General features: G+C 49.8%; 1 protein-coding gene across 1 annotated transcript in view; it reads left to right on the forward strand.

Moving 5' to 3' along the window:
* Positions 1–445: 445 nt before the first annotated feature.
* Positions 446–15,575, forward strand: part of CUX2 (cut like homeobox 2) — a gene marked incomplete at its 5' end in the record, with an annotated part of 62,692 nt that continues 47,562 nt past the window's right edge. The window contains one exon of the mRNA XM_081338910.1: positions 446–508. Coding sequence (XP_081195036.1) covers positions 446–508 — 63 coding nt within the window. The remainder of the gene's footprint in view (positions 509–15,575) is intronic.

The raw sequence follows: 15,575 nt of genomic DNA on the forward strand, positions 1-15,575 counted from the left end.
ACGCCCCCCCCGCGCCCCAGATCAGAGCCAGCCTGGCTAACTTCTTCCGCGGGACCCCCGAGGCCGGGGGGAAGGGGCTTCTCCAGCGGCGCCCCCTCCTGCCCGCCCTTCCTCCAACTTCCCCGCCCGGCGACGCCCGGACCCCGGCCTCTCGCCGCCCCGCCCGCCCGCCCGCGCCCCCCGCGCCCCCCGCCTCCGCCGGGCCTGCTGGGCGGGGGGGCGGGCCGGGGGGGCGCGGCTCTGGCCGGGCAGCGGCGCTTCGCCCGGCCTCCTGGAGGAGGCAGCAGGCGGCCGAGGCGCGGGCAGGGCTGGAGGCGGGCGGCGCTCCCCGCCGGCTCCCGCGCCCCGCCGCCCCCGCCGCCCCCGCCGCCGCCGCCCGGGCGCTCAGAGGGCCGGCGCAGCAGGGCGGCCGGGTCCGGGGCCGCCTCTCCGCGCCTCCCGCAAGATGGCCGCCGACGCGGGCTCCACGCTCCAGCCTTGGCGGCAGCCCGAGCCCGGCCGGCTGCAGGTGAGCGCCCGGCGGCGGGGGGGGCGTCCCTCGGGGGCTCCGCGCTCCCTCCTCCCCCTCCCCCTCCCCCTCCCCCCCGGGAGGTAGCGGGGAGCGATGCCCGCCGCCGCTCTTTGTTCGCTTCGCCCGCGGATGGCGGCGGGCGGGCGGGCGGCGGAGAGGATGGAGGCGCCGCCGACTCCGCTCCCCGCGCCGATCGCGCCCGGCTCGGCCGCCTCCAGCCCGCGGCGCCCCCGCTGCCCGCCCGCCGGCGCGCAACTTCTCCGGGCGGCGCAGGTGAGGGGCGCGGAGTTGGCGGCCGCCTCTCGGGCCGGAGAGCCGGGCTTGCCCTTCGCGGCGCCCGGTGGGTGGGCGGGAAGGGTCGCGCCAGACGCCGCCGCCTCGGCAGCCGCCCCTTCCCCGCTTCCCTCTCCGGAGCGCTGCCCGGCGCCGGCGGCGGGGAATCCAGGCGGCGGCTGCAACTTTCGCGTCTCTCCGGGGTCCGCGGCTTCCCGGGGGGGGAGAAGTGGGGGCGTGCGGGAAGGGTCTCTTTGGGAAGTGCCTGCGGGGCCTCCGCGCCTAGGGACGCCTGACGGGGACGGGGAACGACCGGCGCTGCCCCTGAGCTTCGGCTGCCGGCTGGGAGGGGGAAGCGAAGCACCCCGAGACCTTCCCTCTGTCCCCCCCCCGACTCCTCTCCCTCCTGGCTTTCGGGAGGGTCAGCGGGACAGGGCCCCCCCCGCCCCTCGAGGTGCCAAGCCAGCGGTTTGGAGGCTCCGCACCCCGCTTGCGCCCTTCTGCTCTCCGTCCCCCCCCAAAAAAAAACTCCACGCGGTTCTGAAGAGGCAGCAAGTTCCCTCTTCGGTGGGTTTGCATGTTTTCACCAGGCTGAGACTCTCCCCCAAAGTAGCCGTCGCATCTGCTTCAATCGCCCCCCACCCCGCGCCTGCACATACGGAGGAGGCCCCCCCTCCCGCGCCAAAGAGCGGAGCCTTCAGATTCCCGAGGACTTTGAACCTGGCGGGACCTCCGTCGGCTTCCTGGGCTGGCTGGACTGGCAGGCTTGCGTAGGATGTGCGAGGTCGGGTGCTGGTGTTCGGCTTTTGCGGAGGTTGCTCGGGGCCGAGGGAGGCTTGGTTTGGTTCGGCTGGCCGCCTTTGGATGGCCTCAGGGTTTGTGCTTGATGAAGCCTCTGAGCCACCTTGATTTCGTGGCAGGCATTTCCCACCAATCCAGACAGGCTCCTTGAAAACTAAAACTAGAGTATTGGTGGTGGTGGGGGGGGGGGAAATGCAACATTTCTGCATTCTTCTAAGAGGCTCCCCAGATAGGCGGTCAGGCAAAACGATCTGTAGAAATTCCTGTGTAAGATACAGAAACCCTTCGGAATGTGCCAAAACTCCTCAATCGTTGATGCTTGTGTTTGTATGTGTGTCTTTTCCACATGCGGATCAAGATACTAACTGCCATTTGTCTGTCCGTTTCTACTTGGTGCCACGATACTGTGGCTCAGTGCTGTGGCCATGTTTCTTCTGTTAGGAAGATCTAAAATAGAAACAGTATTCTTTAAAGAAGTTTTTCTTTTAAAGAAAGCATAGGATTTTGGCCAAGGGTGGACAATCTGGACAAATTGCAGGTCCGTGTAATAACAAGCTGATAATCTGGTCGCTTTGATCACGCTGCATTTGTACAGCACATGTTCTCGGAAATGAGGACAGATAACATTCCTCCCTGGGATGACACTGGGCATATTTCATTTAAGAAACAATCTAAATAAGGTAACATTGCTAATGGAGCTTTTCCTGTTCTGTTTCCCGATCGTCACATAGCCAGATTTATGACTTCACATTTTTCTTCCTCTTAGCTTTTTAAAAATATGTCTTTTTAGAGGTTGGCAATGGGTATCCAGCATTTTGAACATTCGTGAGTAGTTTATTTTGCTTTTGCTAAGAAGGAAGGGGCAAAGGATTATTTTTTAAAAAAACAAAAACAAAACCTGATTTATATAGTGATGCAGGCTTTTGTAGTTCCAAGTCGAAAGCAGACTGTTTGGGGAAAAACAGTTGTGTTTTCAATGCAAGGAGAACGGCATCCATTAAAAAAATTACAGTGTAGAAACACAGGTTTGTGGCACCCTGGTTGCAAAGCCTGTATTGTGCTGGGGGTCAGTGAAAGGTGAGCAAGAGGCAGCTGGGGACCGTAGTTTCAACCCAAGCTGGCCCAACCAGCTTTTAGGAAGCAGAGCGCGGAATTTCCCAGGTGCCCTGCAGGTATGTCCGACTACTACTTTCCTGCTAGAGTCACATTCCCTTCTGATAATCTCTTGAAGCAACTGGGTGGGGGGAGGCAGGCTGTGTGCAGGACAACCGCTCAATATGGTTAGTTCCTGGCATATTTACTTCTCCATTCTCTTATTCCTCTTTCCTTTTCCATTCTTCCCCCAAACTTTTACATTGCTGTTTTACCCTTTGGATTTTGGAATAGTTGGAACTGAACCCTGGATTCTGAGAGCTTTTGGAGAGCGTTTGATCCCATCTTTTTCGCAGCTTGGGAGTGGAGTGCTGATTAAAATATTATCTCTGCGTGGTATTCCAGAGTGCATGAATTTTACATACGTCTCGGCTAGGTGAGACATCTATTACATATCATGACAGGTTGACTTATTATAATGTGCAAGCGTTTAACCAAGTGTCAACATTCTTGATTCCCAATAGTAGCAGTGATTAAATGATCGTATTCCATTAGCTTGGAGAAACTGGTGGGGAACATAACTTAAAATGAAGAGCGAGGGTGTGAGTTTTGGTGTTCCTTATGCCGGAGTTAATCTATTACAGATTATTTTTTTTTAGAAACCCCATCGAGAGACTGAAGGACTTGGATTTATTTTCTGAGTCTGTTCTACAGGTCCTTGGGCAATTCAGTACTTTGGTGTTCCACTGTCACTTGGGAATAAATGCACTTTACCGTCTAAGCTTATCCTGAGCGCAGGGCTAACAAAAGTTTAATGAGATCTTTGCTGGTCTTCTACTGTTATAAAAGTAACAGTACTGTGACAAAATGTGGCAGCATGTAGAGGCTAATCTTCCAGATGCTAATAGGTTAATTCCATTCTGTCCCCTGCTCGCAGTGGGTTTCAAGCTGTTCCTGTCCAGAAGCCTCTTTTTCCAGCCAAAGGCACTTGCAGGAAAACATCAGAAATATCCTTCGCTTCATCTCTGTGCCCAAACACAAGAATGGGAGCAAGAAGATAGAGTCTCTCTGAGATCTTTAAGAACAGCCTGATCCGGAGTTGTGGCGATGCCTGGTTGAACATGTTGGAGTCCTCTTTGGTTGCGGCAGGGCTTGGTTGACCTTGGCTGATCCTGAAGCTAAACAAGGTCAGACATGCTTGGTTCTTAGAAGAGCTGATGGCTAAACAGAGAAGTTGGGGGGGGGGGGAAGAAAACCTCCCAGAAAAAAAGCCAAGAAAACTGTTTGAACAGCTCCCTAAGTCCCAAGGGTGGAGCAGAACTTGAGGGAGATGTTACCTGGGACAACCAGTTGGTTGTCCTTCCGCCGGGATGGCCCACAATATCCCTTGAATGTGCTGACTTGGCTGGTAACATCTTTGCATTGACATAGAGCAATACCGTGAGTGCCAGGAAGACAGGAAAAGGTATTCTGGAACAATGCATTGTGGGAAAGGGGTGCTGCCGAAGGGTTGCCCTCTTGTTGTTGTTAGTTGCAAAGTCGTGTCCGACCCATCGCGACCCCATGGACAACGTTCCTCCAGGCCTTCCTGTCCTCTACCATCTTCTGGAGCCCATTTAGGCTCACGCCTCCTGCTTCGGTGACTCGTTGCCCTCTTACCTTCTCCCCAAACTTCTTTCCTCCATTAGGAGTTGGGAGCGATCGACATTTTGCCGAGGAAGGTTTTTCCCGACGTCTTTTTCTCACCGTCCCTTTCCCTGGATGCTCCCTCTTTGCGGTCTGCGTAATTGAGGTTCTGTCAGACAAGATTGCTAGCGCGAGTTTTATCTTTAGCGCAGGGTGTTCTTTCTTTGGAAACAGATGACCCCAATCGCAGCCTGGAGAAGGGGTGATTCTGCTAATTAATAAAGCTATTAATTGTGTGCACGCCACAGAGGTGGGATTGGGGCAGGGTGGCCTGGAGAGGAGAAGGGGTGAATTTGTCTAGCTGAAGAGATCAAAGGAGGTTGGGAGAAGCTGGGCCCAACATCATCAGCTAGCCTCTCTGAAAATCGGGAGCAGAACTTCTATCCTCCTTAGTCAGACCTGACATTCTCCAATTTTAATCAGAATACAGCTGGAAGGGACCTTGGAGGTCTTCCAGTCCAACCCCCTGCTCAAGCAGGAGATCCTATACAAGGTGTCCCCAAACCACAATGTGGACTGACCTCAGTCTGCAGCATTGCGGAAACTGGACCACGCAAACAAACGAAGGTTCATCCGTGGGATACAGGCAGCACACGAAACCACGTCCCCTCCGATCCGTGGAAAAACCTCTCTCCACAGAACCGGTCTCTGGTGCCCAAAAGGTTGGGGGCCACTGGCCTATACCATTTCAGACAAGTGGCTGTCCAGTCTTTTCTTTAAAACCTCCAGTGAGGAAGCACCCACAACTTCTGGAGGCAACTTCTGTTCCATTGATTAGTTGTCCTAACTGTCAGGAAATTTCTCCTTAGTCCTAGGTTGACTAAAACAGCAACTTTAAAGCAAATTTGATCCAAAGAGACCATAAGATCCTTGAAGCTGTGCACTTCTGGGGGCGTCCTGTCCTTAGACACACCCCTACTTCACCGCCCACGGCCTCTGCAAGGGGGTGTTTTGGGGACAGGCCCTGCTGTCATGCAAATCTGAAAGTCCCCTATTTATTCCTTCCTCACCCAGCTGAATCTCTGCCTACTGCATGGACAACTGTGGGGGTTTTGTACTGAAATAATTACACTCGAATATCAAAATAACACGCTTTTTCAAAAATAATAATTTGCATGGTGTCAGGGAAGTTATATAAATTTCAGCTCTTCTATTATTTTGTTTTCCTTTCGTTTTTGCTGTTCTTACTAAATATATTGTTAGCTGCCAGGAATCCCTTGGGTGGGTGGAGGCTGTGAGCTGAAAATAAGTATTAACTGATTAAACTGCATGACTGATCTCTGTTTTTCATCTATAATCATAACATTGGCAGAGAAAGGGGGGGCGGGTGGAGAGCTCGGGAGCCTCCTCTGAGGGGGAAGGCTTGCTAATCATAGTAAATTATTTTTAAAACAGACCTGATGATTGAGGTCTTTGAGATATGTAAATAAGCTCCCCGGCTTTTGGAGGGCTTACTTTGTGTGGAGAACGATGAAACTTTTAGTCAGAGCAATGCTTTTCCGTAACATTTAGCTTTTAATCTCCCAGGAAATTCTCCTGGTGGGTTACTTTCATCCTTATTTTGTTTTTTTAAAATGTTTTTCCCCTTCTTGTTGGTTGCAAACATATTTGTTTTATCCGTGGCTCCTCTGATGGTTACTTGGTGCAAAATGAATCTAAGGGAAGAGAATGCTTGTCTTCTTCAGCAGAGATTTGTGACTATATGCCAATCAAATTTACTTCTCTTTTCTCTCACCAACACTCATATTCTATTTTTTTCCTCCTTTCCTGGATATTACAAAACATTCTGTAGTCTTCAGACTATATCATTTCAGAATTTTGTTTCATGCTGAACATTTCAACCTGCTCATTTTTCTTAACGTTGAAACAGTCAAGCTGCTAGCCCTCAAGGCTGATAAAGAGCAGGCTTGTGAAAACTTCCAGAAATATGATCCTGCAACCCAAAGTTTGCTTAAATCATATCAATGGAATTATTATATGTATATATGTGTATGATTCTGAGTGAAGAATTTCATTCTGAGCCTTTCTGTTGAGGCTGAAATCTTCAAGTTGCTAGCCCTCAAGGCTGATAAAAGGTAGGCTGAGAAAAGATGGTACGCCAACCCAAAGTTTGGCTTAAGTCTTTTCAGTGAAATTATTACGGTATATATTTTTTTGCTATGGTACGAAGTCCCCACCCGCCGTATTCAGATAGAAGGTTTTCTCTACCGCATTCTGTGTTTGCATGCGTAGCTCTGATGCGCCAAAGAGCCCGGCTAAATAATCATTTCTTTGTTTCTTAGTTGACAAAGCTGTGCCGTTTTGAATACTGCTTCGCTGGATAATTATTGGGTTTTGTTGTCTGTGTGTTTTTACTCGTTTGGTGTAACATTTAATGATTTCCCCAAAGCACCAAGAGGACTCGGCCGTATCGATTTCGCTGCAGTTTAACTGACTCACAGCAAATGCAGGGGCTGCTTTAATATTAATTGCTAGACACGGCGGGGGCTTGCCAGCACTTCTGTGACACCGATTCCTTAAAAAAAAGTAAATAACCAAGCGGTCGCCTGTGTAAATATTACCCCAGTGCAGCCTTTCTCCAGCTTGGCCTCTTGAGGATGGGCAGACTTCAACTCCCAGAATTCCCCAGGCAGCCATGCTGGCTGGGGAATTCTGGGAGTTGAAGTCCACCCATCTTCAGCTGGCCAGGCTTGAAAAAGACTGTCTTAAAAAAGCGATAAGCAGGCTTATTGCTTGGGGAAAAGGTACACATTGCTCTTAAAGGGACTCTTTTTTTTTCTTCCTGAACTTTCTTTTGTCCCCTTGAGTGCCACGTTCCTCAACGCAGGGATCAGAGTTCCTGGTTTGGGCTGGGAGCAAGGAGAGTGACTTGAAGCTTTCTGCTTCCAGCCCCCAGTTATGCAAGCTGTGCCCTGTGGGGGGGGGAGGAGTTCTCTCTTTCTGTGCATGAGCCCATTGCGCAGATAAGGCCAACTGAGGCCACTTAGCTTTGGTTATCCTGAGTGAACAAGAGAACAGGCAGATATCCCTGAGCCATACGACTGCAGCGCAAAACCAGAAACAGTGTTAAAATGCAACTTGTGCTTAAGCCCGTCTGCTTCACAGCCCTTGGCTCACCCGCTGCCGAGATGAACATTCCTTGTGATTGTTGCCCCCCCCCCCCAAAAATCACCTGCAACTGACCTACTGTGAGCCTGGCCCTTGATGAAGTCAAACCATGGTCTCTTGTTGCTGCAAAAAGGGAGACGATGCTCTTCCTCTTCTTCCTCCTCTTCTTCCTCCCCCCAATAATTAGATTTCTTCTATTGGGATCCTTCCGCAGTAAATAACTGATTAGCAAAACCTGTGCTGTGTTTTACAGGGCAGTTTCAGGGGGGCTGTTTTTACCAAGGGGGGGGGCTTGCAATTTTCCTTGGCAGCACACGGCGGCTGGCGCCATTTCCCCTGCCGCCGTGCTTTTTATTCCTATAAAAAGCAGTTAATTAACATTATTCTTTAATTATTGCTTCTATCAACAAGGGGGCTGTTTCCGCCCCCCCCTTTCCCAGCTACCCTCCGTGTGAGCCCCCTTTTCCTACTTGCCTGTTGAAAGGCAGCTGATGTCTCCCGTCCGTTGTCACTTAATGGGGTCTGTCGGGGACTGCCGTGTGCCAGAATGCTGTTAGCAGCCTGGAAGCATGTAATTTGCCCCCTCCGGCAAAAGTACTTTGGAAGTCTCTGGGTAGTTTTGAACTCTCTGTTCTTAATTAAATATGCAGCTTTTCACAGTAAGCAGGTTAATTCTTTTGTGTGGTGTTGTAATGCTGTTAGGAATTTTGCATAGTTCTTATTAAACATTATTCAGGCATTGTGGATTCTGTAATTAAAAAAAAGAAAGAACAAAGTTGTTGTTTTTTTAAAAAAACCCATCTTCTTTTCCCTCCCTCAATTAATTTATCAAATGAATTTTGCAAAAGTTTTTTGAGGAGGGTTGGGTGGAGGAGAAGGATGGGGGGCATGTAGCACAGGCAATCCCGATGCTGCAGCGAGTGTTTTAAAAGGGGAAATAGTTAATTGCTCACCCGGGATTGGTTGCTTATGAAAGATTTGGCTGTTTGATTAGCAAAGCCTTCGAGGAGAGCCTTTAAATGGTATGTGATTTTTCCCCCTCTAAATTGTGGGTCTGTGTGTGTGTGATTGTGGATAACTTGCCTTTTCTTCAAGTATCGTTTGGAGAGTTCTGGGAAGAATTGCTGGTGGAGAAGTAAGGAAGGAAATTTGAGGATCAGGCAAGACTGGAATTCATCATTTTTTTGCAACCAACTCCCAGAATTCCATCGCCAATGTTCCTAGGAATCCTGGGAATTGTAGCCCCCAATACATCTGGAAGGCAGCAGACTTGGGAGAAGGCTGCTATTATAGAAACATCTTAGTGCTTCAAGGTGTCAGACAGGCAGCAAAGCTTTATTTCAGATCATCAAGACTGGCAGTTTTAAAAGATCCTTTAACATATTTTTCTTTCAATTTTTTCATGGCTGCCCATCTCCAAACCAACAATCTGGGCGGCCCACAATTAGTATATAAATATTGATGTTGTTTCCTGCCTTTCATTGGGGACTTTAAGGCCGTCTACAAGAGGAGTGTCCAACCTTGGCCACTTGAAGACCTGTGGATTTCAACTCCCAGAATTCCCCAGCCAGCTGTGCTATGCTGGCCAGGGAATTCTGGGAGTTGAAGTCCACATGTCATAAAAGAGCCAAGGTTGTCCACCCCTGTTCTATACAGACAGTGGGGTATTGGCGTATTTATATTTAGAGCTGCGGCTCCCCACAAGGAAGTGGTTGGTCAGGACCATGGATAGCTCAGTATAAAGCTGGAGGGAGGACTGCTAGCAAGCCAGGCACGTCAAGGTTGGTCTGAAGCCCATAGATTAGAAAGAGGAAACAACAACAGTAATACTTTCAGATCTGCTCCGTTACAAAAGCGGGCTTCTCCCACAGAGCTGCCTTGGTCTAAACAGGCATGAAAGTGGCCCTAATCTACATTTACTGCTAAGCTTGTAAGCCGCCCTGAGTCTTCGGAGAAGGGCGGGATATAAATGGAATTAAAATAAATAAATAAATAAAAATTTATTCTTTCTTGGCGGGTATACTTCTGGATGTTGAAGTCCGCCCACCTTAAAATAAGCCAGACTGAGAAGAAGCTCTGCCTTAGTTTAACAATGCAAAGGCTATCAGAAACTTTGATTTCCTTTTTGGCATTGTCAGGGTTCCCGTGCTTTTTAAATTTTATTTCCGTCTCCACTCTTCTAGGGGAAAAGAGATCAGGCCTTTGTCAGGGAGCTGAAGAAGGACACAAAGGGAATCGGGGTGCTGGAATGGATAGTCTTGCCTCGGACTGCTTCCTGGGTGACGAACTGCTTCTTTGGCTTTGTAGTAGGTGGGAAGGCCTCGTTGCTCCTCTCTGTAGCTACTCGTTAGGCTGCAGGTGTTGCGCTTCAAAAGAGAGCGGTTAATGACAGCGCTCTCTATGCAAGCAGAGAAGAGATTGGGGGGTGGGGGTGGGGAAGGTCTTTTGCCCCTGACTTGCATCAAAAGCGGAAGGTTTTGCACAGGCCTCGCCGAGACCTACTAACCAAACCAGGGTTTGCTTTAATATAAAGGAATGTCCTTTGTTAGCTTGTTTCTTGCTCTTTGCAGCTCGGGAGGCCACCCATGGTGGGGGTTATTAGCAAGTCAGGCTCTCCAATTTGCACCTCAGATCTTTTCTGAAGGAGAGTGGACTGCTCAGCCTTACTTTGGGGTCAAAGATAGGAACTTAGAATCCATGTTTCTGGCATTCTTCCCTTTCCAGTGGACAGGATGAAAGAAGGCCTCCGGGGTAGTGCAGTTCCAAGGCAGCACTTAGGCCCAAAGATTTGACTTGGTTCTCACCAAAGGGAGCAATGCTGGGGTCCCAGGAGGCTTGCTCTCGCCACCTCAGGCCTCCAGCTGAACTCTGACCCCAGTCTTTGAAGCAGAGTCTTCTGGTTGTGGCAGCACAGAAGCACGAGGCGGGCATCCATTCCCCAGACTGGTTTGCCTGGAGTGAATTGCTGGGTTGCCTCCAGAGAAAGGAATAAATCTGGAGCTCCCTGCAAAAGAGCATGGCCGGCACACCTTGCTGCGTTTGCAGCCCAACGGTTTCTGCAAAGGAGCTGGCAAGTGTTGGGGCGCTGGTATGGGAAGGCAGGAGGGGTGGGGTGGGCAGCGGAAAGGAGAAGAACCGCCAGACTCTAAATGAAGGAATATTGGATGGGTATTGATAGAGTTCTGGGCGTTCTGCATTAAATCAGCCAGACTTTCTGACTCCTGGTGTTTTAGCAACCGTAAGAAGCTAGCCTTCCTTTTCTCAAAGAGGTTGTTGAAATGAATCAAATTGGGGTGGGGGGGGGAGGTGGATGGAGATAAGAGAACTAAGGATGGATGCTTGCTTAGAAGAACTGAGGGCATCGTTTTGGGACTGAAAAAAATAATAATTGTGCTCTGTTCCAACCCAGTTCAGACTCTAACCTAATTTGTATTTGCTTCTGGTTCGAGATCTCGAGTTTCCTCTTATCTGGAGGTGCAGGCAGCCATTGGCTGATCCCCAAAAGGGCTAAGCAGATCCCTCTCACCTCTGGATGGAGACCCCAAGGAAGCCTAAGGGCTCATAGGCCAAAATAAGACATTGCAAGGACTTCTAGGGGGAAGACGGGGGTCAACTAGGGCTGTGTGGCTTCCAAGAAAGCACCAGGACCGAAGGAGCTGTTGGCTTTACACAGAGTTGCACAAGTGGGGAACTTTGGATGGTGTCCCTGACCTTTTTTTTTTACTAGTTTTATTGGGGCGCTGAGCTTGAGAGCAAAAGCAGAAGGTGAGCTGGAGTTTTGGAGTCCCGAGGCCCGTGTTTTCCAACCATGTCCGGCTGGGGAATTCTGGGCGTTGAAGCACACACATCTTAAAGTTGCTAAGGTTGGGCAATATTGCCCCATGTGGGCTGAGCTGAGGCTGGTAACACATTACCAGTACTTCTGATCTGTCGTGTAACAGATTCTCCGAGGGCCGAAGGCGTCTGAGATTTTGGCTTTAGCCTTCAAGGCACCTCTTCTCAGCTGCTGCGTAATTTCCCTTGTCAATCTCCGGCTGAACCGGGTCACTGAAGTCCAGGGGTTAATAATGGGGTGATTGGGGGGGGTGTTTCCCCCCCTTTTTTGTGTGTGTGGATCTTGTATGGGCATTTATTTATTTATTTATTTTGCTTTCGGTGGTTGTCAGCCGCCCCCTTGATAACGTATGAAAGAATCCTATTCTCTTGATTAGATTTTGAAATGGATCAATTTTTAATCAGGGGAACATCTGACCCACTCAATAAGAGCGCAGCATTGTACCGAAGGCCAGGGAGTGGGGGGGAACAGCGGAGGGCATGGGGAAGATGGCCGATTATTTAACGGATTATTTGTTGTTCCTTCATCATCGGGCGCAAAAGACACGTGGCCGGGGCGGAATCTTGCCCTGCTGAATAAAATCGATGTTGCGTCTTTAAAAACAAAACAAATAAACAAACCCCCCCTCCTCCCCCGCCCAGCTCGCCAGGGTTTGATCCATCGGTTGGAAAATCCATGGGTCCTGCTTAAGAGATAAGAGCACTGGCTAAATGTTGGAGGCCGTTATCCACCCTTATTGACTTGCCGGTGGGGAAATGCTGATGAATGAATGAACTCTGCCTATTGATGGGGGAAAGACGGAGAGGGCCCCGAGAAGGGCACTTGGCTAACCTGGCAAGGCTTCCGGGGAGGGCGAATTGGGGCAAAATGGACGATCAGTCAGGAGGGATGGACTAGATTTACAGTGGTCCCCAACCTTTGGGGCACCAGGGACCAGTTCCGTGGAAAGAGGTTTTTCCGTGGACCGGAGGGTGTCTGGTTTTGTGGGCTGCCTGCATCCCATGGATGGGGCTTTGCTTGTTTGGGCGGACCGGTTACTGCCACGCTGCGGCCCGGCACTGGTCCACGGACCGGGGGTTGGGGACCCCTGGAGTAGAACAGGTCAGGCCAGAGAAGGAGCTTTGCTGGGCTGCTTGTCCCGCCTCTCTGCAAGAGACATACAGACAGTCCTCGGCTTACAACAGCTCATTTAGTGGCCATGCAAAGTTACAACGGTACCGGAAAAAAGCGACCCGTGACTCGTTTCCACAATTGCGTTGCCGCATTCCCACAAGACACATAATCAAAATCCAGACGCTTGGCAACTGGCTCATATTTGTGACCGTTGCACCGTCCCAGAGTCACATCATCCCCTTCTGTGACCTTCTGAGAAGCAAAGCCAATGGGGAAGCTAGATTCCTTTAAACAACTGTGTTACTAATTTAACAATTGTGGTGATTCACTTAACAAGTCTGGCAAGAAATGGGGCAAAACCCACTTAACAAATGTCTCACCTAGCAACAGAAATTTTGGGCTCCATTGCGGTCACAAGTCAAGAACTACCTGTATGGTAAAGAAGCTCCAGTGTTGCAAACCATGAGAGCTTACACACACACACACACACACACACACACACACACAAAGCTTTGCATTCTCCACCTAAATGGAATTTGAGAAGGACTGGCTGGCCTAATTAAATTAGCAGTTGTATGCTTTGGAGGGGCCCAAGGGTGTTTCCCCCCCCCCCAAGATGGGAGAACTCAATTACTTGGTGCTTTGTGCACGTGGGAATCTCTGGGCCACAAATCTGCACTTTAAAAAATTCTCTTTTTTCTTATTTTCCCACCCCGAAGCAGCTGCTGAAATGAAGGTCAGTGTACTGCAGCTATTTTCATTTTTTTAACAGGCTGTTCTCCAGTTGTGCTGGAAGAAAATGGGCACCTTTGTGCTTTATCCCGTGGGGGGGGAGGTTCCTTAGCAGGGCCCCCATTAAGGCCCCTGCCTTAAGTGAACGTGAGACCCTCTGAATGATACTGCTGAACGCAAGAGGGAGAGCAAATGAATATCCTTAAATCCCCTTCAGAATGAAATGCAAGCATCTCTTCTCTATCCCATTCTTTGTCCTGGCCCAACCTCCTCAGAAAAAAACAAACAGCTGCTTCTCTTGGGGAGTTTCTGAAGGAAACGCATTAGCTGGGATGCAGAAATGGCCCTTGGGCACACTAATCAGGCCACGTTGCCTTGATCTGGGTTCAGATCTCCATGTTTAATGCACCTGTGGCTCAACTCTAGGTAGAGTCCTGTTCCCCCCCCCAATAAATAATCTCCTCTCCTGGGTTTAGGCCTCTCTGGGTCCAATTGCACCATGCATGTCTCAGAACCCTCCGGCCCGGGGTCCAATAAAGACCCCAGAATGGCTTATTATACACTCTCCTGTCAGCAGGACTGCTAGAAATACCAGCTCATGATTAAAAACATTCCTGACTCTGGAAGGTTAAATATGCATGTTATATCATCTCTGGCACTTTTAGTGCTCCAGAGCTGTGAGGACCAGCAGTGCAAGTGGAAAGGCATGCAAGTGGGGGGGGGGGGGGAAGGCAATTGGTTCAAAGGTGATCTTGTTTTGATGATGATGATGATGATGATGATGATGATGGTCTTTTAGGAAGCCCTGTTGGGCTTCACCAAGATAGGCAACCAGCCTGTTTCTTGAGTACGTGCAAGGGAAGCTCCCCTGGGTTAAAAGCCTATGTGCAAAGAAGAACTGAACGGTTAACAAGAAAGTGGATTTTGAAGGGAAGGGGGGGAAAGATATCACTCTTTCTGTGCAATTTTTTCCCTCCTCCTCCTCCTCCTCCTCCTCTACTTCTTCCTCCTTCTTTTACTCCCCCTCTTCTTTCTCCTCCCTCCTCCCCCCTCCCCCTCTAGTACTTAACTTCTGTTGTGGCATTAATATTTGTACTGAAAAAGCACAATCATTATTGATTTTTGGTTTTGGATTTTTATTTTTATTTTGGCTGCTGGTAGGAGAAGGAATTTAATTCCTCACTGCTGGAAAACTGTGTGCCCCAGAGTTGGTTGTTCATTTCAGGGAGAATTTGTTTCTCTCTCTGTGTGTGTTTGTGTGTGTGTGTGTTTCAGCCACACGGGGATTGTTTGGTCTACTGTAGAGGGAATTGAGAGATTTGTTTGGGCTGCTGTTGCCTCGCAGAGAGGAAGGGAAGCCCAGAGGAAGCTTAGAGATTTGGCTTTATTTTTAAGATCCTGGGAGGAAGGAAGGCGAAGGTCTCCTAAGACAGCCAGTCAAGGGGAATGAAGAAGCTTTTTCAGGGAAAGAGAAAATTTGCACAGAGAGAAGAGCTGGGGAAGGGTCAGAGTGACAGAATTTCTCCTGCTGATTTTGCACCTTCTTTGGGGTAAAACAGCCAACCTGGGATCCTTGTGGACAGCTGAGGACTTCTGTCAAGGTTGATTTCAGGGTGAAATCTGGAAGGATCTTCCTGCAGATTGGTGCCTGGAGAGGCTGCCAAACCCTTTAAATTGCTGCCTCCATCAGACTGGAAAAAAGCGTCTTTCTGATACGAACCCAAACTATTTATTAAACAGAAAAGTATTTTGGGGAAGCGATCAAACGACAAAAAGGACTGGAGGCATCCTATTGTCTTTCTCCCCCATCTCGAAAGCCTGCTCTAATCCTGCTTGACAGCTTACTCCCTCCCCCTCCCCATTTGTCAAGGGTTGATTGACAGCCATCAGGAATGATAATGAAACGTAATTAAAAGTTTGAACTCATGATGTGGAGAGTGTTGTCAGGAGGAATGCCAGCCATATTACAGCCAGCTGCCATCGGAAGCGGGGAGGGGCTGGTGGGTGGGCACGAATGATGCCAAGACCCCCAAGAGTGAGGTCTGCAGAGGGGTTAAAATGAGGGATGCAGAGATGGGTCCGCAGACCACGCCCTGATGCTCCACAGCTTTTCTGGCTCCTAAACAGAACCTCGATAGGTTATTGATCTGTACCAGCTCACAAGATGTACTTCCCTTTTTCTCCATTCTAGCTGACGTCTCCAAATTCGGGAGGGGGCGAGAGACGTTTTAATAATGGTCGTGCGATGTTTGGGGCACAACACGGCTGTGGTGAGGGTGGAGGCTTGGCTGGATGGAAAAGTGGTGGATTAACAGGGCCCCAGGGAAATGGATCTGCCACCGTAAGCCCGCTTCGCTTTATTCAACACATTATAGGTTTAAAGGACATGAAATCAAACCTAATAAATCATCATCTAGAGCCCTG

This window comes from Vipera berus, assembly GCF_964194415.1.
Source record: "Vipera berus genome assembly, chromosome: 14".
In the NCBI taxonomy this organism is placed as follows: Eukaryota; Metazoa; Chordata; class Lepidosauria; order Squamata; family Viperidae; genus Vipera; species Vipera berus.